The sequence below is a fragment of the Entelurus aequoreus genome, linkage group LG11 (assembly GCF_033978785.1).
Source record: "Entelurus aequoreus isolate RoL-2023_Sb linkage group LG11, RoL_Eaeq_v1.1, whole genome shotgun sequence".
NCBI classification, from domain to species: domain Eukaryota; kingdom Metazoa; phylum Chordata; class Actinopteri; order Syngnathiformes; family Syngnathidae; genus Entelurus; species Entelurus aequoreus.
Window position 1 is genome coordinate 52,169,162 of NC_084741.1, and position 23,529 is coordinate 52,192,690.

General features: G+C 41.9%; 2 protein-coding genes across 2 annotated transcripts; one reads left to right on the forward strand and one right to left on the reverse strand.

Annotated features, from left to right (window-relative positions):
- The first annotated feature begins 565 nt into the window (after positions 1-565).
- On the forward strand, positions 566-3,880 carry LOC133660725 (zymogen granule membrane protein 16-like). Its single transcript, XM_062064308.1, has 6 exons — positions 566-611; positions 752-830; positions 926-1,052; positions 1,169-1,268; positions 1,424-1,516; positions 1,601-3,880. The coding sequence occupies exons 2-6, from the start codon at positions 776-778 to the stop codon at positions 1,751-1,753; spliced, it is 528 nt and encodes a 175-aa protein (XP_061920292.1). The 5' UTR covers positions 566-611; positions 752-775; the 3' UTR covers positions 1,754-3,880.
- Positions 3,881-12,609: 8,729 nt separating this feature from the next.
- Positions 12,610-23,249, reverse strand: cmtm8b (CKLF-like MARVEL transmembrane domain containing 8b). The gene is made up of 4 exons (XM_062064309.1): positions 23,076-23,249; positions 19,884-20,057; positions 19,691-19,810; positions 12,610-15,813 (listed from the first exon to the last, which is right to left on the reverse strand). Exons 1-4 carry the CDS (start codon positions 23,205-23,207, stop codon positions 15,727-15,729), a joined length of 513 nt encoding a protein of 170 aa, XP_061920293.1. The 5' UTR covers positions 23,208-23,249; the 3' UTR covers positions 12,610-15,726.
- Positions 23,250-23,529: the final 280 nt, after the last annotated feature.

A 23,529-nucleotide genomic window follows, 5' to 3' on the forward strand; every position in this document is an offset into this window, starting at 1 on the left:
GGCCTTTAAATACATAAATAATCTTTGTCTCAATAAAAAAAAGAAAAAAAGGAAAAAAATCGTGACTTTGACATCCAACTTATACCAAAGATGGCGAGATAGACACAAAAAGACGCTCGTTAGCGGCACTTTATATGAACATCCCATCAGTTGGCATCCTAGTGAGAGCAGACACTGTACAGTAAGTGATTGTTTTATTATGATAGTTTGTATATCTTGTTTAGCATTTAGCAATACTGCTGTATGATGGTTATGTATGATGCGCACTGGTGTTGTCGTCGAAGAAAAAAGCGAATGTTGTGATGCATCTGTGAAAATAATACAGAGTATATAATAAGGGTAGGTAAATCTCAACTTCTTCCTACCCTTTTTTGACATATTGAGTTGTGAAAATATCCCTTAATGTAACTTGATAAACACAAATGAATCATAAGCATAACCAAGACCATCATTCAGCTGTCAGTGGCAGCCAAGATGGAATGTTAGGGTTAAAAGTATGTGTCTGTGTCTGTTTGAGCGACATGAGGGAGGGCGTTCCGGGCTTCATAAGGGACATTGTCGCCTCACTTTGCTTACACAAGTTGATCTTCTCTTCACACAACAAGTCAGAGGTGAGCTTGATGCATTATATGTACAAGTATGTAAGTGTTTGTGTATTGTATCATACTGTTACTCAAAAGCTACTTGATATTTTTTTGGGATGTTTATTATACTCTGATTCACTAAGGTTATTTTCAATGATTGGTTTTAGAGCTGACTATTTACAACCTCCGCAATGATTGTGTACCTGTTCCTGTGCATGCTCTGTACAACTTGCCTGGCACAAATACGTGAGAGACCCTTTTACTGCAGAATGTCGCCAAATGTTCAGCATTTATGACAGGGAGCAGCAGTACTTTAACCGTGCGATTGTTTGACTCTGCAGCTTTCCAGGACCATTACTCTTTCTCCCCAACGGTTGGAAGTGGTAGTGGAACGTCATTTGCGACACAAGGAATCGGTAGAATCACAGCAGTTCGGGTTTGGGAGCTAAATTCCGCTTACATCGTTGGGTCAGTATCTTCTTCTCCAAGGGATTTTCAATATTAGAGTTCCGAACAACATTGTTCTGTATGGTAATATATTCACCATCCCTAAATAGTTTGTATTTTGTTGTGATTTTATGCAGACTTCAATTGCGCTATGACTATATTTGGACTAATCAAATTGGCCGAGCAGTTGGCCAACCACTGGAAATGATACTGCACCCAGGAGAAAAAATTATTCAGGTTTGACACTCACTTTATCAAAGGGAAGTGTTTCTTCTTCACATTAAACAATCATAGTAGTAGCAAGTATGCTCAAACTAGAATGAAAATGTCTTCTACCTGAATGTTCTGGAACCATGTGTCTTAAAGTCTGCACATTGCATTTAATGTTTCAGGTGTCTGGTAAATACTTCACCTCCAACTACATCTATCAGCTGATATTAGTGACCAGCACAGGCCGCAGTTTGATCAGTGGCCAGCCTACACAGGTGATGATCATTACCGTACTTTGTTTGACACTGTTACTTATTCATCCACAAAAACATGCATCAACTTGTGATGCTGCGTTACAGACCTCCTTTAACTTTTACCCCACTTACCCGGATGCCGAGCTCCGAATCCTGAGTGGCCGTTTCAACGGGGCTGGGATCACTGGACTGGGAGCTCATTGGGGATTGATCGACCCAAACGGAGTGGTGAACCCAAATAGCACTTACGCGGGTTAAAGGCATGCCAGCTTCATAGTTTAGTTTTGATGGATTACAGAAGCTTCAAAAATATTTACTTACTCTTCAATGAACATCTTACTATGGATATTTGATACAAAATATATATACTGAAACAAATCATTAAATGATTCCCAATGATTGTTAAGATTAACCGAAGAAGTGATGGATTTATAATTTTTGGTAATGTTGTTGGTCATGTTTTATTTACCGTATATTACTATATATTTTGTCTTATCATTATTAACCTCTTTCAAACTGCATTTTTATCAACAACAAAAATTATTTATTTAAGGGTAAATAAACTGTATCTTTGAGCAATTTAATTAGCTTACCATTTGATTTTATACTGGTTTCCTGCACTTCAAACGCTTTGTTGAGGCCTACGCTCATATGTGGCATGGTTATACAGGTTTAACTGGAATAAGCATTGACCTCTTACAGTAACAGAAGAAATTATTCGAAAAGGGAGCAAAAGAAGACATCAAACCACTGCTCTGCTTTGTTGTCTTTTCAGTCACGGTAGCTGAGGCAGATATGCGAAACAATGGAAAAACTTAACAAAAGGAAGAATTTAATTTGACAATTAGTGATGACAAATTAAGATGCACTGTACACACACTGTGTATAAAGCCCTTTAAAAAAAACAGAAACACCGGCAAAAATACTCCATTTACATGTCATGACCTGCGTATTAACCATGTATTGTATACGCAACATTGTTATAATAAAAGATAACAGAGATAAACTACTTTTAGCAACTCCTTGATCACAAAGCGGTAACTAACTTCTGCAGCTATTGACATACTGAGCCGGCGAGCTGCTGTGTCGCCTCTGGGTTTGTAAAAGTTTGTGCAAAATTATAAATCATGCCTCTCAATTGTATAGTAGAACGTTGTGATCATAAGCTGAGAACTTGGGCAACTTGAAAAACAATTTAGGCCTGAAGACATCGCAAGAAAGACTTGAGAAGGCGCTTGTTTTCTCCCACAATTATTTTTTTTTACCTAAAGAGTGAGGATTATGATTAATTAATTATCGCCTCCCTGCTCTAAAGGTTTATTGTAGATCATAAATCTTACATTACATCTCACCTGAATAGAAGAAGGCTGAGGACGTATTTAGACCCGTAGCCAATTTATACCCGGAAATGGCGAGAACGAAACGTAAAGACTCTTAGCTCCACCTCCCTTTTCTTTGCGAGGATTATAAATCATTCCTCATCTAAATGAGAATATAACAAGATTCTATCATTTGCCATCCCAATGACAGTAGGCATTGTACAGTAAGTGATGTTTTGTTATGTTTGTTGGCTCTCATAAAGTCAGCAGTAAGTAGTAATCAGTTATAGTGTTAAAAAAAAAGCAAATGCTGTGATGAGATTTTAAAATAATGTGCCGCATATGCTTAAAATGATCAAAATATGTGAATATTAAATTGTATTATAAATGTGCCCGTTACTAGATTACATATATACTTATGTCATGTATATAAAACCTTAATGGAGGTGTTTTATTGTTTTTTAAGGGCTTTATAGGCAGAATAGAGCAACTCCCATAGGCTCCATTATAAGCAGAATTTTGATCGCATTTATTCAATATTTAGAATGCAGGGGAAAAAAAAATCATCTGTTGTCAAATCATTTATAATGATTGTGAACAATAGGCAAAATTCCCCCCCAAAAAGTCCACTTCCCCTTTAACAAATTGTATCTTTACATGAACGGATATCAATAAAACTGAACATATTTAAAGTAAACATATTTTCCTGACTGTGGAACAGAGTCAACACAATGAAATTCCTCTCCAACTTCTACATTTTAAGTTATTATATAAGTAATATTGTTAATGTAATGAGAGTGTACATATGGAACGAAATGGCCCCAATAAGGGTCCATTACTATTAACTGTCATTTAGCCCTACAACTCCCCCTGGGGGTCCCCACACCCACTGTATTAATTTAAGTGTGCCTTTTCTTTGGCCCACCCCTATAATGTTATTCATTTTCTCTGCCTACAGTAAATAAAAATGGCGTCTATCTATAACACACATGTCATTGTTTTTATGTCAAGATGATTGGGAACGGTTTATAATAGTTATGTGCAATAAAACTTTTCATGAACTCAACTCACCTTTATGCGTGTTCTTAACTGTGTGTTCCACGTCCTCGATGTCGAGAGCAGTTTTGATTTGGGCTTACAAGTTAAACAACTAAAAGTAAATGTTTTGGGCATTGTTTTATCCAAACGCATCCACTGGGTTTCTTTTTTTTTTTTTTTTAAAGAAACCCAGTGGATGTGTAGCTTTTCTAGTTGTAGCGAGCTACTGCCCAACACTCTAAATCAGTGTTTTTCAACCTTTTTTGAGCCAAAGCAAATTTTTTTCATTGAAAAAATGCGGAGGCACACCACCAGCAGAAAACATACAAAAATGAAACTCAGTAGCCAATATTGACAGTAAAAAGTTGTTCTCACAAGTGTTGGATTTACAAACCCCGTTTCCATATGACTTGGGAAATTGTGTCAGATGTAAATATAAACGGAATACCATGATTTGCAAATCATTTTCAACCCATATTCAATTGAATATGCTACAAAGACAACATATTTGATGTTCAAATTGATAAACTTTTTTTTTTTGCAAATAATCATTAACTTTAGAATTTGATGCCATCAACACGTGACAAAGAAGTTGGGAAAGGTGGCAATAAATACTGATAAAGTTGAGGAATGCTCATCAAACACTTATTTGGAACATCCCACAGGTGAACAGGCAAATTGGGAACAGGTGGGTGCCATGATTGGGTATAAAATTAGATTCCATGAAATGCTCAGTCATTCACAAACAAGGATGGGGCGAGGGTCACCACTTTGTCAACTAATGCATGAGCAAATTGTTGAACAGTTTAAGAAAAACTTTTCTCAACCAGCTATTGCAAGGAATTTAGGGATTTCACCATCTACGGTCCGTAATATCATCAAAGGGTTCAGAGAATCTGGAGAAATCACTGCACGTAAGCAGCTAAGCCTGTGACCTTCCATCCCTCAGGCTGTACTGCATCAACAAGCGACATCAGTGTGTAAAGGATATCACCACATGGGCTCAGGAACACTTCAGAAACCCACTGTCAGTAACTACAGTTGGTTGCTACATCTGTAAGTGCAAGTTAAAACTCTCCTACGCAAGGCGAAAACCGTTTATCAACAACACCCAGAAACGCCGTCGGCTTCGCTGGGCCAGAGCTCATCTAAGATGGACTGATACAAAGTGGAAAAGTGTCCTGTGGTCTGACAAGTCCACATTTCAAATTGTTTTTGGAAACTTTGGACGTCGTGTCCTCCAGACCAAAGAGGAAAAGAACCATCCGGATTGATATAGGCGCAAAGTTGAAAAGCCAGCATCTGTGATGGTCTGGGGGTGTATTAGTGCCCAAGACATGGGTAATTTACACATCTGTGAAGGCGCCATTAATGCTGAAAGGTACACACAGGTTTTGGAGCAACATATGTTGCCATCCAAGCAACGTTACCATGGACGCCCCTGCTTATTTCAGCAAGACAATGCCAAGCCACGTGTTACATCAACGTGGCTTCATAGTAAAAGAGTGCAGGTACTAGACTGGCCTGCCTGTACTCCAGACCTGTCTCCCATTGAAAATGTGTGCCGCATTATGAAGCCTAAAATACCACAACGGAGACCCCCAGATTGTTGAACAACTTAAGCTGTACATCAAGCAAGAATGGGAAAGAATTCCACCTGAGTGTCAGGACTTGGTCTTTGGCGTGATTTGTTCTCCCGTGGTGCAAATGAACTGAAGCGGATATGGCGTGGAGGCAAGGACATGATTTTATTTTACACTAACAAGGCTCAAAAAGTTATAAACAAAAGGCGCTCACAGCGGAGGTAAAAAGACTATGAAAACAAAAGGTGCGCAAATAGGCAGAAATACAAAACTAGACTATGAAACAAAAGACATGCACGTGGGCACAAAACTATGAACAATAAACAAAAACTTACTTGGCATAGAAAGTTCAGCTGGAACTATGGAAGCATGGGTAAAAGTTATCTAGTGAAGAGAAGGTGATGTTGCCAGGAAGACAGCCTGGCAACTGGGAGCTTAAATAATAGTGACAGCAGGTACGTGACTCAAAATGTGAAAACGTGAGACAGGTGTGTGTGAGTCCAAACGTGGAACAGGTGAAACTAATGAGTAACCATGGAAACAAAACAAAACCAGGAAGTGAAACCAGGAACTAAGGAAGTCCAAAACTAACAGCATAACTAAACAAAACATGATCCGGACCATGGATCATGACAGAACCCCCTCCTCAAGGACAGATACCAGATGTCCAAAACCAAAAAAATGAACAAGAGTCATGGGAGGGCGGGAGGGGGACATGGCGGTGGGTCGCCAGACCACGTGTCCCCGAATCCACCGGGGCAGAATCAGGTGCCGGCGACGCGTAGACCGCCACTGTACCTGACCAGGTGGGCGACCCGGGAAGGGCCACATCCGTGGCGGACGAGGAGATCGGCGCACTTGGCGTGGCGGACGACCAGGTAGCGGCCATATCCGTGGCCGACGAGAAGGCAGGCGCGTTGTCGTCGTGGTGGTAGCAGATGACGCGGGTGCAGCCGACGAAGCAGGCGGAGAAGCTTGGCCTGGGGCGTCAGGCGGCGAAGCTTGGCCTGGGGCGTCAGGCGGCGAAGCTTGGCGCGGGTCCTGGTCTTGGCATGGGGGGTCCTGGTCTTGGCATGGGGGTTCTTGGCTTGGGTCCTGGCGGCTTGAAGGGTCATGGCTTGGGTCCCGGCGGCGTGGTTCTTGGAGGCTTGGGGGGTCTTGGCATGGCGGTACTTGGCGGCGTGGTTCTTGGCGGCGTGGTTCTTGGCGGATTGGAGGGTCTTGGCTTGGGTCAGGGTCTTGGCTTGAGTCCTGGCTTGGTGGGTCTTGGCTTGAGTCTTGGCTTGGTGGGTCTTGGCTTGAGTCTTGGCTTGGTGGGTCTTGGCGAGGGTCTTGGTCTTGGTCTTGGTGGGGGTCTTGGTCTTGGCGTTGGGGGTCTTGGTATTGGTCTTGGCGTAGGGGGTCTTGGTCTTGGTCTTGGCGTGGGTCTTGGTCTTGGCGTGGGGGGTCTTGGTCTTGGCTTGGGGGTGCTTGGTATTGGCTTGGGGCTGCGACTGGCGGCACTTGGCGTCGTGGAGCTGCGACTGGCGGCACTTGGAGTCGTGGAGCTGCGACTGGCGGCACTTGGAGTCGTGGAGCTGCGACTGGCGGCACTTGGCGTCGTGGAGCTGCGACTGGCGGCACTTGGCGTCGTGGAGCTGCGACTGGCGGCACTTGGCGTCGTGGAGCTGCGACTGGCGGCACTTGGCGTCGTGGAGCTGCGACTGGCGGCACTTGGCGGCGTGGAGCTGCGACTGGCGGCACTTGGCGGCGTGGAGCTGCGACTGGCGGCACTTGGCGTCGTGAAGCTGCGACTGGCGGCACTTGGCGTCGTGAAGCTGCGACTGGCGGCACTTGGCGGCGTGGAGCAGGTAGCGGAACTTGGCGTGGAGCTGCGACTGGTGGCGCTTGGCGTGGAGCTGCGACTGGTGGCGCTTGGCGTGGAGCTGCGACTGGTGGCGCTTGGCGTGGAGCTGGTGGAGGTGGCCTAGCTGGAGGCTGTGGCTTGGCAGGTCAAAAGACTGGTGGTGGCGGCCGTGCTGGTGGCTGTGGCTTGGCAGGTCGAAAGACAGGTGGTGGTGGCCGAGCTGGAGGCTGTGGCTTGGCATGGCGATGCTGACCCACCCCACCTGAACAGTTCCCAGCCCTAGCCCCCCCCCCCTCAAGGAGCGGATTCCGGACGCGCTCCCCGCGGTCTGGAACCGTCTTTTGGGGTGGGTGGAGGGAGGTCAGGAGGGGGGCAGAATCTTCCCCTCCAAACTGTCCAAAAAGTCTTTCTTCCTGGGATTGAGTGGGTGAAAAAAAATAATTGTGTGACTTGGGCGTGGCTTGAGTTCTGGGGGCGTGGCATGAAAACTGGGTGACTGTGACTGACAGGATCTAATTTGTAAAAACATGTCCTGATAATGTCTTATAATGTTTTTACAGTCTTTTGCTGGAGGTGAGTGATCAAAAGAAAAAGTCTTGAAAAAAAAATCCTGGTCTGTGATGTCATCCTGGGTAAGCCGGGCAGGCTGCGGCCCATTTCCGCCCGGAGGGGGAGGAGCTTGCGGGAGCGCCGCATGCTGTCCGCTCACCTTCCCTGACGTCCTCCAAACGGAGCTGATCGGCACCAGTTTGCCGGTCGGACCCCACATGAGATCCTTGCGCTCCATGGGGGAATGGCGAAGTGTTTCCGCCTCCATAGCGCGCAGGACTTCCCACGCTCCCTCGTCCAATTTTGCGGGAGAACTTTTTTGCTGGCAACATCTGTCAGGACTTGGTCTTTGGCGTGATTTGTTCTCCCGTGGTGCAAATGAACTGAAGCGGATATGGCGTGGAGGTAAGGACATGATTTTATTTTACACTAACAAGGCTCAAAAAGTTATAAACAAAAGGCGCTCACAGCGGAGGTAAAAAGACTATGAAAACAAAAGGTGCGCAAATAGGCAGAAATACAAAACTAGACTATGAAACAAAAGACATGCACGTGGGCACAAAACTATGAACAATAAACAAAAACTTACTTGGCATAGAAAGTTCAGCTGGAACTATGGAAGCATGGGTAAAAGTTATCTAGTGAAGAGAAGGTGATGTTGCCAGGAAGACAGCCTGGCAACTGGGAGCTTAAATAATAGTGACAGCAGGTACGTGACTCAAAATGTGAAAACGTGAGACCGGTGTGTGTGAGTCCAAACGTGGAACAGGTGAAACTAATGAGTAACCATGGAAACAAGACAAAACCAGGAAGTGAAACCAGGAACTAAGGAAGTCCAAAACTAACAGCATAACTAAACAAAACATGATCCGGACCATGGATCATGACACTGAGAAGCTTAATAAATGTGTCTCCTCAGTTCCCAAACGTTTACTGAGTGTTGTTAAAAGGAAAGGCCATGTAACACAGTGGTGAACATGCCCTTTCCCAACCACTTTGGCACATGTTGCAGCCATGAAATTCTAAGTTAATTATTATTTGCAAAAAAAAAAAAAAGTTTATGAGTTTGAACATCAAATATCTTGTCTTTGTAGTGCATTCAATTGAATATGGGTTGAAAAGGATTTGCAAATCATTGTATCCTGTTTATATTTACATCTAACACAATTTCCCAACTCATATAGAAACGGGGTTTGTACATTCAAACCATAACCAACCATGCATCACTATAGCTCTTGTCTCAATGTAGGTGTACTGTCACGACCTGTCACATCACGCCGGGACTTATTTGGACTTTTCTGGAGTCTTCCTGTGTGTAGTGTTTTAGTTCTTGTCTTGCGCTCCTATTTTGGTGGCTTTTTCTGTTTTGTTGATATTTTCCTGTAGCAGTTTCATGTCTTCCTAAGCGCTATTCCCCACACCTGGTTTGTTTTAACAATCGAGGCTATTTAAGTTGTCGCTATGCTTTATTGCAGGGACATTGTTGATTGTCATGTCATGTTCGGATGTACTTTGTGGACACCGTCTCTGCTCCACACGCTGTAAGTCTTTGTTGTCGTCCAGCATTCTGTTTTTGTTTACTTTGTAGCCAGTTCAGTTTTAGTTTCGTTCTGCATAGCCATCCCTAAGCTTCAATGCCTTTTCTTAGCGGCACCCGTCTTCTGTTTATTTTTGGTTTAAGCATTGAATACCTTTTGATCTGCATGCTGCCTCCAGCATATTGTGATCATGACAAAGCAATTAGCTACAGGCTGCCACCTACTGATATGGAAGAGTATTACATGGTTAGTCTGCTGGGCTCTAGACAGTACTGACACTTAACAACGGCACATTTTTTGCGGATCATAATTACTGGTTTGCAAAAAAATATTTTTAACCCAATTAGGTGATATTATATAATCTCCCACGGCACACCAGACTGTATCTCACGGCACAGTGGTTGAAAAACACTGCTCTAAATGACTCAGACTGCATCCGTTTATGTTAAAAACAATAAATGAAGAAATGAAGCCACTGTTTTAGTTATGTATTGTGCCAAATGCAGGAAACACAACGTTGTTCCTCTCAGGTCTTTATTGCAAGACTACCAACATGAGAATGTTCATATCACAACAACGGCACCTTAACAGTGTGCCCAAGAAGACATAAAAACCACACCTATTCTGCTGAGTGTGAGCATGGTCCTAGTGCCCGCCACACCCCTCTGAACACCCAGACAGCAAGTTATGGGGAAAACGAAAACCTTCCAAGGGGCCTTACTCACCTGCCGTACAATATCCTTCCCGCGGAGGAGCGAGTGCGACCTGTGGGGCAGAACAAATATCAGGGGCCGGTGGAGGTGAAGGACTTTGGAGGGTGACCTCAGGTGGGGACTTGGCCCGGCAGTAGTTCCTCACCTGCAACACAATGCGTCGGTTTAAGCCTGTCCACAGAAACACATTCCCTGCGCCCGCCCATACCAAGCACAAAGCTTTTAGGGCCGCGTTCCAGCACCCTAAATGGGCCATCGTAAGGGGATTGGAGGGGTGAACAGTGGGCGTCGCAACATACAAAAACAAAACGGGTAGACTTATGCTACGACGGAACAAATGACTTCGGGAAACTGTGGTTGACTGGGCCAGGAGCCAAGGGTCCCCTCAACAAAAAGGGAAAAAGTCGCGGGGGGAAACCCTCAGGCAAAACCCTCAGGCAAAAACTCCCCCGGAACACGAAGTGGCTGACCGAACACCAATTTAGCGGGGGCTGAGCGCAATCTGAGCATGACCCAAGGTAAACGGTCAATCCAATTGCTATCAGAGAGTGCTGCGTGCAAAGCTGCTTTAAGTGACCAGTGAAAATGCGCAACCTAGACTGACAGAAATGCACGGGCAATGTCTACAGAGGCAGTGGAGGAAACAGGAACCGATTCTGGCCATCTGGTGGTGCCATCTACCATGGTGAGCAAGTGCGTATAACCCTGCGATGGAGGCAGGGAGCCAACTAAGTCCACGTGTATGTGGTCAAACTGCCTGACTGGAATCGGAAATGGTTCGAGGGCAGCCTTAGTGTGCTGATGGTCCATGGCACGCTGACATGCCACGCATGTGGCTTCCCAATGCCTAACATCCTACCTCAGGCAAGGCCAAACAAACTTAGCACCAACCAACTTGATGAAAGCCCGAACGCCAGGGTGCAAGAGGGAGTGGATTGTGTCAAAAACCCAGCGGCGCCAGTCCACTGGGACTACCAGACGGGGGCGGCCAGTGGAAACATCGCAGAGGAGAGCGGGTCTGCCATCCTGAACCATCATCTTCTCGAGCATGAGCGCCGTACCGTCAGTCTTGAGTGCGCGGATGTCAGGGTCGTAGGGCACTTTTGAAGGCAAAGGAATCGTGGCCAGCGAGGAAATGCGGTGACCTAAGAAATCGATCTCCGACAGCCCAACCTGACATTAAGAAGGATTGACGTTCAGGCTGTGCTCGTCAAGACGTGTGAACACCTGCATTAGGTGTGACCGGTGCTCCTCAGCTGAAGGACTTGCCACCAAAATGTCATCAAGATACAGTAAACAAACACAAAATTGATGCCGCACAACACAGAGTCCATTAAGCTTTGAAAAGTTTGTGCTGCCCCCCTTCAGGTCAAAAGGCATACGCAGGAACTCAAAAAGCTCAAACAGGGTTATTACTGCGGTCTTGGGCACGTCCTCGGCACGCACCGGGACCTGGTGATAACCACGAACCAAGTCTTCCTGGGCGCGGCACCACTGCTGCCCACTGCTCCCCTCACCTCCCAGGGGGTGAACAAGGGGATGGGTCAAATGCAGAGGACAAATTTCACCACACCTAGTGTGTGTGACAATCATTGGTACTTTAACTTTACTTTACCTTCGAAAAAATGGCGGCACCAGCTCTCATCGGAGCCCAACAGCGACAGCATATTATCCATCAAATCCACCGTGGTACTATCGCCCAAAATAGGCAGGGAAAGAAGTCTATCTGCCCTCTCTCTACGCGTCAGTTAGAGTAAATCTCCGAAGCAGAATATCCTTGAGGGCAGCGTATTTGCCGTTCTGTGGAGGTGTTCGCAACAGCTGCATAGCACGGCGAGTGGTTGTCTGATCGAGGGCTGTTACAACCATGTAATACCGGGAGTCGGCGCCGGTGATTCTTTGCAGGTGGAAAAGTGCCTCGATGTGCTGGAACCATGATACCGGGTCGCTCTGCAAGAACTCCCGAAGCTTCGTCGCTGCGGCGACAAATGCAGGTTGCTGGATTTGGGGCGACATGGCCAATGAAGACACAACTTCTTCTTCTGCGTGAAACATTGTCGGGGTCACCGATGTTGCAAATGCAGGAAACACAACTTTGTTTCTCTCAGGTCTTTATTGTAAGACTGCCAACATAAATGTTCATATCACAACAACGGCACCTTAACAGTGTGCCCAAGAAGACATAAAAACCACACACCCATTCTGCTGAGTGTGAGCATGGTCCTAGGGCCCGCCACAGTATCAATATTTTGCTCTGCCACAATAATGTAATGTAATTAAATTTGTATTACATTACACCCCTATCAAACAGACAAAGTCTAGAGCCAAAGTCACAGAGAAGTTTCCTATATGCAAAAATTATGACTAAAGTGGTGAAGCTGAATTTTCATTTGAACTTTAATTTTTTTAAGAACATATCATTTTAATGTATTATTATTATAGTTAGAATATATTAATTTTTCTAGCGCTCCATAATTGTATGTACTGTACATTTATTTGTCATCAGTTTTTATGAGTCATCTTTTTTTCTGCAGTATATTTTTTTAGTATTTATATTGTAATCTTACTGACCTTAGCCTTGATAATATTTTTCAATCATCAATCAATCAATGTTTATTTGTGTCATGACTTGATTCTTGGGGTTTGCTTCTCCGGAAGGCAAAGGAAAATTGGCGCGGGCAAGGCGTGAATTTAAATACATTATTTATTTTTTAACACTAATAAACTACAAAAAAAAGGAAGCAAACAAAAGGCGCGCACAAAGGCGGAAACACAAACTTGACTAAGAAACAAAAGACATGCACGTGGGCACAAAAACTATGAACAAAGAAACAAAAACACTAACTGTGGTCTTAATAAACAAAACTTACTTGGTATGAGCAAAAACATGAAAAAGAGCAGCATGGATCATCAGAGTGGCAGGAGTGTGAATGTTTGAGGACGCCAGGACGAACAACAGAAACAGAAAGATTTAATGATCAGTGAAAACAGGTGCGTGACTCGAAACGTGAAACAGGTGCGTGACAAGACAGGTGAAAACTAATGGGTGACCATGGAAACCAAACCAAACAAGGAAGTGCAACCAGGAACTAAAAAGAGTCCAAAAAAACAAACACATGGCCAAAACAAAAACATGAACAGACATGACGCATGACCAAAACAAAAACATGAACAGACATGACAATTTGTATAGCCCAAAATCACAAGAGTCTCAAAGGGCTGCACAAGTCACAACGACATCCTCGGTACAGAGCCCACATAAGGGCAAGGAAAAACTCACCCCAGTGGGACGTCGATGTGAATGACTATGAGAAACCTTGGAGAGGACCGCATATGTGGGTAACCTCCCCCCCCTCTAGGGGAGACCGAAAGCAATGGATGTCGAGTGGGTCTGACATAATATTGTGAAAGTCCAGTCCATAGTGGATTTTTTGTGATTAACACATGGTTTCATATCATTTGACAAGGTTTATCCTGTTAGACTGTACTCTAAGCAGGTTAGATGTAATTACTGAATACGATAAAATCAAAGTACTAATTTAGTGTTAATATTTGAGTGGGCCGCGGGCTCCTCTGTATTGGATAGGTCAGGCCACGAGGGCAAAAAGGTTAAGAACCCATGATCTAATCCACAAGGCCACTGAAAGCATATTCTTAAAACCAGATCTAAAGTGAGTGTGTCAAATCGGTGCAGGTTGCAACATAACATGACCATGATCACACTGTTTACAGAAAATTAATGTTCATATGTGACACAAAAAAGTAACATAAAGTAACAGCACAGCGAAATAATAAAGATACATATATGAAATAATACACCCTGACTCAGTGTAAGAACCAAGAGAAACAAGTTATCCTAAGTTCTGTCTGACGCAGAAGTAAAGTTCACTTCATGTTCTCTACTGCTCGCTAGTGTCAGCATATCTGAGTTATTGTGCAGAAATACGGGGAAATAATTACTAAATTACACTTTATTCTCTAACTGTGTTACAAAAAAGATCAGTCAGAAAAATACATAATGTTGGATACAGAGAACATACAAACACTTTATAAAATCCAAAATATTGAAATTCAATGATTTGGTGCATTTGCAAACTGCTAAAATTAAGCACAAAGCAAACTATAACCTGCTACCCAGGAATGTCCAACAATTCTTCTCAACAAAAGAGTTAAAATATAACCTTAGAGGAAAATCTAACTTAAAACATATGTATGCAAGTACAACACTTAAGTCCTTTAGCATATCAGTATGTGTAATTAAATTATGGAATGGATTAAGTAAAGAAATCAAACAAAATACTAATATGATCCAGTTTAAGAGGCGGTTCAAATTACAAGTGTTTAAAAAGTACAAAGAAGAAGAATTCTGAGTCACGTCATGAGTTTATTGAAAATGAAATATCATCCATCTCATAAGCGAATCGTAACTGATTCAACTACCTATGATAAGAGCCGATGTATTTAGAACACATTGATGTAAATTGAGAACAGGAAGTATGTGTTAATAATTGCTATGGTGTGGAATGTTTTTAAAATCAATATGCACAACGAACGTGTAGCCATTGCCCACAGCGGTGGAGAGTCATTCAAGTTTTGTTCCCATTAATAAGGCAGAACGCAGAGTCCATAAGAAAAGGGGAGGATTGGATAATCCCTGCTTCTTCCTACTCCTTTTTGGACATGTTGTAAAGAAAATATGTAAAATATGTGATGTATAATATTGACACTGTGTACATTTTTCGAAATACATTTTACCAGCCAACCAAGCTCTCACAGCTGTTTCATTGACTTGTTTTCAACTTTTTCATGCACAATCACAAGCACTATTATTAATTCTCTATCATGTTTCACTCTTCCTCCTCACTGGCACTGCACTTCTGCATTTCCAGCACTGGCTATCAGAGATTTGGGCCTATATGAGTGCGTTGAGAGAGCTAAAAATGGTGAGATATTTGCATACTTTCTGAATATTTAGCTCTATTCTTGAACAGGCATTTAGTTGTACATTTGTATGCTCGTACAACACTTAAAACCTTTAGCATATCCGTATGTGGAATTACATTATGGAATGGATTACCTAAGGAAATCAAACAAAGCACCAATATGATTCAGTGTAAGAGACTGTTCAAAGTACAGGTGTTCACAAAGTACAACAGAACAATAATTATGATGAAGATATTGAACCCTCTTTTTTTTTTTTTTTTTTTTAGATAAAGAATACTTACTGTATGTATTTAATATTTGTTTACTTACTATGGTATATGATTTATTCACTGTTCTGTTACAGAGAACAAGAAAATGGGATACAATTGCTATGGTATGAAAAGGGGTAGGATTAAATAAGCTCAGCTTCTTCCTACTCCTTTTCGGACGTGCTGTAATGAAACAACTGGAAATATGTGATGCATTACATTGTATCGTATGCATGTTCGAAATAAACTGAAACTGAACTGAACTGAACTGATCTGAACTGAATGTATCATCGTTTGTTTTTTACATTGTTTTCCTGCTCATTAAAAGCTAGTTGATGGCATCTACGCTCATATGTGGCATAGTTGTACAGGTTTGACTGGAATAAGCATTGGCCTCTTACAGTAAGAGCACAAATTCCTTGACAAGGAAACACAACAAAATACGACACAGTACTATTGCTCTTCTTCAGTGGCTTTCCAGGCACGGTAGCTGAGGTAGCTGCTGCCTCCATAAGACACTGCTGTCAGGAATGCGAAACACTGGGGGAAGAAGAAAGAAAAGAATATTAAGAAATCTGACTGGTTAGTCCGTTAGTGATGACAAATAAATGAACATGTGAATATAAACACAATGTGTTACAGTTGCAGTATATGTGTTTTAATAACCCTAGGACACATTTGATATTGGAAATAAATCATAAACTGCTTATATCTCAACCAATTTCCAACGGTTTACTTCATTGTCAAAACATGTGCTACCAAAAAATGTTTTACCAATGAGATGCCCTGACTCTTTGCCTCTACTTGCCTAGACTCGGAGAAGACAAGTACCTGAAAAGGGCAATTCATATCTACAGTAACCTATTCCGGGTGCATTGATTTGATGACATTGTCTACAAAAATTTAAAATAAAATTTGGAGCCGACAAATTCAATTTTTCAATGATAGTCGGGACAACTTAAACCTTGTAAGCTCCCGGTAGCTCAGCAGGTAATTTTAGGTAGCTCACCAAAAGATCAAATATTATTTGCTCAAAGTCCACTATATGTATAACTGTTTACTTTAGACAATTTGCCTCTATCGCATGACAGATTACCACTAAATAGCACGGAGACAGTGACCGCACTGCACTGTTCAATACAATTTAAATGTTGCCAATCATAAAAAATAAAACCCAAAATCTGTATTTTTTTTTCAAAGTAGCCCTAGTAGTGATTAAAAAAGCTGAACTAGAAGGAAATGCATACTGAAATACAAGACGTACAAAATTGATTAACCAATTTTTTGTTGTTGATTTTTAATTCAAAATGTGAGTTGTGGATACCAACATGTTCTTAATGTTCTGGAAAAACAAGCTTGTTCTCTAGGAGTTGGGTTCAAATAAGCTATCAAAATACACGTTACTAATATGAGTAGCTCTTGGCGATTTCAAATAAAAGTAGCTCTCAAAAGAAAAGAGTTTGGAGATTCCTGGTATAAGTTAATATTTCTGAATTAAGTAGTCATATTTATTGTCTTGATTAGCCTAAAAATATATTAACCTGAATTAAAAGCCAAGAACTAAATAAGAACAATTGAGTATATGTACATGTCATTATCTGATTAGTAAACCGATTATGAAGTGTACTATAAAATACTAGTCAGCTATCAAAACAGTTGTTAGTTGCAGCCCTAATGTCGCTGACTAGAACCATCAAACAAAAGTAAGGTGCCACATACGATACCAAACAGGAAACAGAAAAATAGAATAAGAGCACCAAACTGGAAATGATGGCAGGAAACATGAAATCCAAACTAACAGTCCAACCTGACGTGGAGAATTTGACACAGATCCTTGTTAAAGAGCACATTGTTGTACAAAAGTACTGAAACATTGACAAGTTGGACATTCAGAGCAATTTTAGGTTTTTTCGTAAAATTTCACCCGAATATCCCAACATTTTTGTAAGTAGCATTTGCAGCTTGCGATTCCGAAAATATACCCAATGATTCTGTTTTCAGTCAAAAGCAGTCTATTTGTCAGGAACTCGCATGGCTGCAATAGTAGTGACCCCAAGATGCAGGAACCAGGAGAGCGAAGAGAAGGTAAGATGCTTTTAATATCATCAACAGGAAAATGAAGCAGTCTTGCATGTATAGTTCTAAACAATAGTCAATCCTCGAGCACTGAGTAGTGCGCAAGACAGGCATAAATAGGAACATGCTTATTGGCAGCAGGTGTGAACCGGATGGCAATCAACAGCAGGTGAGGGGAAAAACACAGCGCGCACTTCCATTCAGGAAGTGGAAACAAAACAAGAGCACTGACAGAAAGTGAATACAAAACAAGGAAACAAACAGAAATGAAGTGACAGATCGTCACACTATTTACTGTATGTCAGGGGTTCTTAACCTTTCTGACATCGGGCCAAGACTTTTCCACTACAGAGGGGGCCAGGACCCTCTCAAATATTAACACTGAATTAATAATCTTACTCTAGTTTTGAATCGTAATCACTAATTATGTCTAACCTACTTACAGTTTAACAGTATAAACCTTGTCAAATGACATGAAAGCATGTGTTAATTACAAAGATTATTGTCAAGGTGTCAGTCAGGCTGAATACAAACATAAATATTAATCAGATATACTGCAAACAAAGGGACTCATAAAAACTGATGAAAAAAAATTACATAGAATTACACAGTGCTAAAATAAGAATAAAAAATCTAACTCAACTTAAAGGCCTACTGAAACCCACTACTACCGACCACGCAGTCTGATAGTTTATATATCAATGATGAAATCTTAACATTGCAACACATGCCAATACGGCCGGGTTAACTTATAAAGTGACATTTAAAATTTCCCGGGAAATATCCGGCTGAAACGTTGCGGTATGATGACGTATGCGCGTGACGTAGTCAGTTTAACGGAAGTTATGGTACCCCGTAGAATCCTATACAAAAAGCTCTGTTTTCATTTCATAATTCCACAGTATTCTGGACATCTTTTGCAATTTGTTTAATGAACAATGAAGGCTGCAAAGAAGACAGTTGTAGGTGGGATCGGTGTATTAGCAGCGGACTACAGCAACACAACCAGGAGGACTTTGTTGGAGAGCAGACTCGCTAGCCGGCGACCTCACCTTGACTTCCTACGTCTCCGGGCCGCCAAACGCATCGGGTGAAGTCCTTCTTCCTTCCGCCGATCGCTGGAACGCAGGTGAGCACGGGTGTTGATGAGCAGATGAAGGCTGGCTGGCGTAGGTGGAGAGGTAATGTTTTTAGCATAGCTCTGTGCGGTCCCGTTGCTAAGTAGGCTTCAATGGCGTCGTTAGCACAGCATTGTTAACCTTCGCCAGCCTGGAAAGCATTAACCGTGTATTTACATGTCCACGGTTTAATAGTATTGTTGATTTTCTATCTATCCTTCCAGTCAGGGGTTTATTTTTTTTGTTTCTATATGCATTTAAAGCACGATGCTATCACGTTAGCTCGTAGCTAAAGCGTTTCGCCGATGTATTGTCGTGGAGATAAAAGGCACTGAATGTCCATTTCGCGTTCTCGACTCTCATTTTCAAGAGGATATAGTATCCGAGGTGGTTTAAAATACAAATCCGTGATCCACAATAGAAAAAGGAGTGTGGAATCCAATGAGCCAGCTTGTACCTAAGTTACGGTCAGAGCGAAAAAAAACATGTATTTCACTGCATTCTAGTCCGTCACTCTAACGTTCCTCGTCCACAAATCTTTCATCCTCGCTCAAATTAATGGGGTAATGGTCCGAATAGCTCTAGCTGCGTTGAAAACAATAGGAAAATATGAGGGAGTGAACAACTGACAACGTCACGCTACTTCCGATAGGGGCAAGGGTTTTTTTGATCAGAGACCAAAAGTTGCGAACTTTATCGACGTTGTTCTATACTAAATCCTTTCAGCAAAAATATGGCAATATCGCAAAATGATCAAGTATGACACATAGAATGGATCTGCTATTCCCGTTTAAATAAAACATTTTCATTTCAGTAGGCCTTTAAATGAATTCAAAGTGCAAATGAAAATACAACATCACCACTTTAGTCATAATTTTTGCGCTTAAGAAATCTCTCTCTGACTTTAGCTCCAGACTACTTCTCTTTGTTTGATATTGTATTACAACTGAGTACCACTGCAGCCCATTCAGAGCACAGCTGAGAAACAGCTATTTTTGGACGGCTCTCCAGGGGTTACTCGCGGCCCATCAATGGGCCCGGCCCTATGGATAAAAAACACTGCTGCTGTATATCGCACCAATCCCAATTACGAACGTAAATTCAACTTGGTTTTCTTTGCACTTTAGGGTTTAAGTCACATATCTGTGAGGAAAAACTGCTTGTCTTTCTCTTAATTCTAAAGCTTCTAGTATTGCACGGTCATACAAATTAAAAAGTCTTACAGACGACGCAGCCCAGCAGTTGTAGTTGTGACGTCCGGCGACAGTAGTCTTCAGTGAGTAAACTTCTAGCACTGCTGTCAGCAGATAGAGAGCTGTGTCACCACTGTTCAAACACACTGACTAGCCAAGACAAACACATGACCACAGATGAAAAGTACAGTAAAAAAAACATATTCAATTGTGTGTGTGTTACCAGTGTAGTCCAGGGGACCTTGGGTATCCTGTTTTGGGTCCCGGTGAGGTAAATTATAAAGAGGCACAGGGTGATGACCCAGCAAGTGATGGAAACAAAGAGGGCCATGCACAGGGCAGAGAGATTAAAATAATCAGTGCCTGCCAACAGAATCCACACCATTATGCCACACACCTGCAGGAGAGAAGAGCACAGGTTCATGTTTGTATTGTGCTTTAGTTGATGCTATACACTATATTGCCAAAAGTATTTGGTCAACTGCCTTGACTCACATATGAACTTGAAGTGCCATCCCATTCCTAACCCATAGGGTTCAATATGATGTCGGACCACCTTTTGCAGCTATTACAGCTTCAACTCTTCTGGGAAGGCTGTCCACAACGTTGCAGAGTGTGTTTATTGGAATTTTCCACCATTCTTCCAAAAAGCGCATTGGTGAGGTCACACACTGATGTTGGTCGAGAAGGCCTGGCTCTCAGTCTCCGTTCTAATTCATCCCAGAGGTGTTCTGTCGGGTTCCGGTCAGGACTCTGTGCAGGCCAGTCAAGTTCATCCACACCAGACTTTGTCATCCATGTCTTTATGGACCTTGCTTTGTGCACTGGTGCACAGTCATGTTGGAAGAAGAAGGGGCCAGCTCCAGTGGCTGAGTTGCTGTTGTTACAAACTCTTCCATTTTCTTATGATAAAGCCGACAGTTGACTTTAGAATACTTAGGAGCGAGAAAATTTCATGACTGGATTTGTTGCACAGGTGGCATCCTATGACAGTTCCACGCTGGAAATCACTGAGCTCCTGAGAACAGCCCATTATTTCACAAATGTTTGTAGAAACAGTCTCCATGCCTAAGTGCTTGATTTTATACACCTGTGGCTGGGCCAAGTGATCAGGGCACCTGATTCTGATCATTTGGATGGGTGGCCAAATACTTTTGGCAATAACTAATAAATTACACTACTTGCATTGTCCTAGTATACATGCATGGGGGACGAGGTACAAAATCAGTTCATTTCCACCTCAGCTACCTTTTCTGAGCATAGTTTTATAATCTATTACCTCGAAGACTTTTCAAATGTTGGTTGAACACAATCCAGTGAGCTGCAATATATGGTAGTTCAATAATTGAATTTGTTTTCGGACATGCTTAAAGGGGATCTATGATGATTCTTATCTACATTTACTCCCAGGGAATCCGCAAAGGTACTGCACAGGGTCGTGAAATGTTTGCTATATGTTTGTATTATTATTGTTATTGTTTTAATACATATATATATATTTTTTTTTTTTTAAGGTCTAATGTTTGCTCTATTGTCCTCAAGTCGCAGACATTCTTGTGCACATGCATGCATTTTTTGAAAATCGATTTTAAATTTGCACGTACATTGGTACTTCAACTTGAAGGTTAACTACGTCATTCACAATTCACAATTCAAAAAACACGTCTTTTTTTTTTTTAGGATTATTTTATTTATTTATTTATTTATTTTTTGTCCTGTCCAGCCACTAAGACAAATCATATTGTTGATGTAGATGCCCATATCTGCTGTACAGATTTACTTTACAAAATAGAAGTGTGGGATACTTCTCTTGTTGCCTTTTTTGTATTTGACTTTATTAAATAGATTTAATAAATTGGGGACAGCGTGGCACAGTGGCCGTGCCAGCAACCTGAGGGTTCCTGGTTCGATCCCCACCTATTACCAACCTCGTCACGTCCGTTGTGTCCTTGAGCAAGACACTTCACCCTTGCTCCTGATGGGTCGTGGTTAGGGCCTTGCATGGCAGATCCCGCCATCAGTGTGTGAAAGTGTGGGTGAATGTGGAAATAGTGTCAAGGTGTTTTGAGTACCTTGAAGGTAGTAAAGTGCTATACAAGTATAACCCATTTGCCATTTATATTAATGGGATTAAAGGGGATAGAAAGAAGAATAAAAAAAAGAAGATATGTTGTTTTTAGGGTCACTAGGTCACTATGAATACTTACTCCAGGATGGTAACATTATCAAGACTATCAAAGAAAACTTTGCAGAAAAAACGAAGAGCGCCTCTGAATCATAAAGGTTTCAGCTAAAGAAACAAAATACCCTTCACAAACAATCAAACCTGCCTTTCCTGTTTCAAGCAAGTATCTTGCTGAAAGTTTCACATTACAGCCCAGAAACTATTCTAATGTTAAACATGAAAATATACCCCAAATCCCCCATTAGTCACTTCAGTAGTTTTCATGTTAAAACAGTATTACCTTCATGTACAAAAATCACCCAATCTGAACCATCCTCAAATTATGCAACACTTTGTCTTTCTGCATTTGTATATATCCTAACGCTTCCCTTTGCTGCCGTTTGTACTATTAGTGGCAGCCTGCCAGACTATGTGGGTTGGGTTTTTTTTTAGAATAGAAGTCCTGACTTTTTTTTCTCAGCTTATTTGGGAAGGAAGCAAGACAATGAGGGGGCGGTGGGCGGAGGAGGAATACGGTTACGTGTTTTTGATTAACATCCGGTTTCCTTGAGGTTTGTTTTATTTTTTTTTAATGTTAGTTTACCTTCTATAAAAACATTATTTACATGAAAGATATATTTTCATTACACATTTTAGGGGTACATGTCCCTAGGGTGCGACCCTCAAAGGAACTGGTTAGTAGTCTTGAAACCTGCCACTTGGGAACATACTTGATAGAGTACAAATGTAGAAATTGTGACTTATCTGTCTGATAATTAGCCTTATGATGTGCATTCATGCAGTATTTTGTTCATTAGAATAGTGATTAGTTACTGCCTGCATGATGTCTTTTTGGCCAATGAAAGGTATTTCCGTTATTTTTATTGAGTTTTATGTTTTTGTTCTTTTTTTTTTTATCACATAATTACCTACATGTGATGCAACAAGTTAGGACAATTGCTTCATTTCTATCAACATTACTGCAATATTGTTATTTCAGTTGAGAGATTCAACAATAAATTCTTTTATAAACATGCATTGTTATGCTACATGCATGGTACAATATACCAGTGTCCTCTTCAGTGGACATTTGTTTTGCTCTGTTTACTTTGTTAGCGTTACAAATGCCCTGTAATGCAAACAACTAATGTCCACTGCAGAGGACAGGTTCTTAGATGAGATTATGGTTTGCAGCTTTCATAAGGTCCAAATTATTGGATTTACACAATAAATTGCACATTCCAAACTTACTATTTCGGCAATGAGCAAGATCCCCTGAGCAGTCGATGTGAAACGCTGGTCGAAGGCCAAGGTGGAAGGTGAAACGTTGCACTCTGGTAGGGCAGGAGGCCTGCGATCCAACACCATAGTGGTTCTCTCCATGATGCACTGGTGCAAATAGTCTGTGTGCTCTCAGTGAGACTGTTGATGTTCCCGAGGAAGCTGTATTCCGGTACCAAAATCAAACAAGGACACCCCCCTTCTGCATCTGATAAATACTGTACGGGCTCGTATGCAGGAACACTTATTTGGGTTTAGGTCAATCTATTTCCTGAACATTACATATGTATTGTGAGCTTTTATTATTTTTCTCTCTCTTTCTTTGCTTTTTCTTTTAAATTGTAATTGTACTGCCTTTTTCATGGCCAGGGGATAGACTACAGATGAAAACTAGCCTTCTGGCTAATTCTGGCTTTTTTTAACC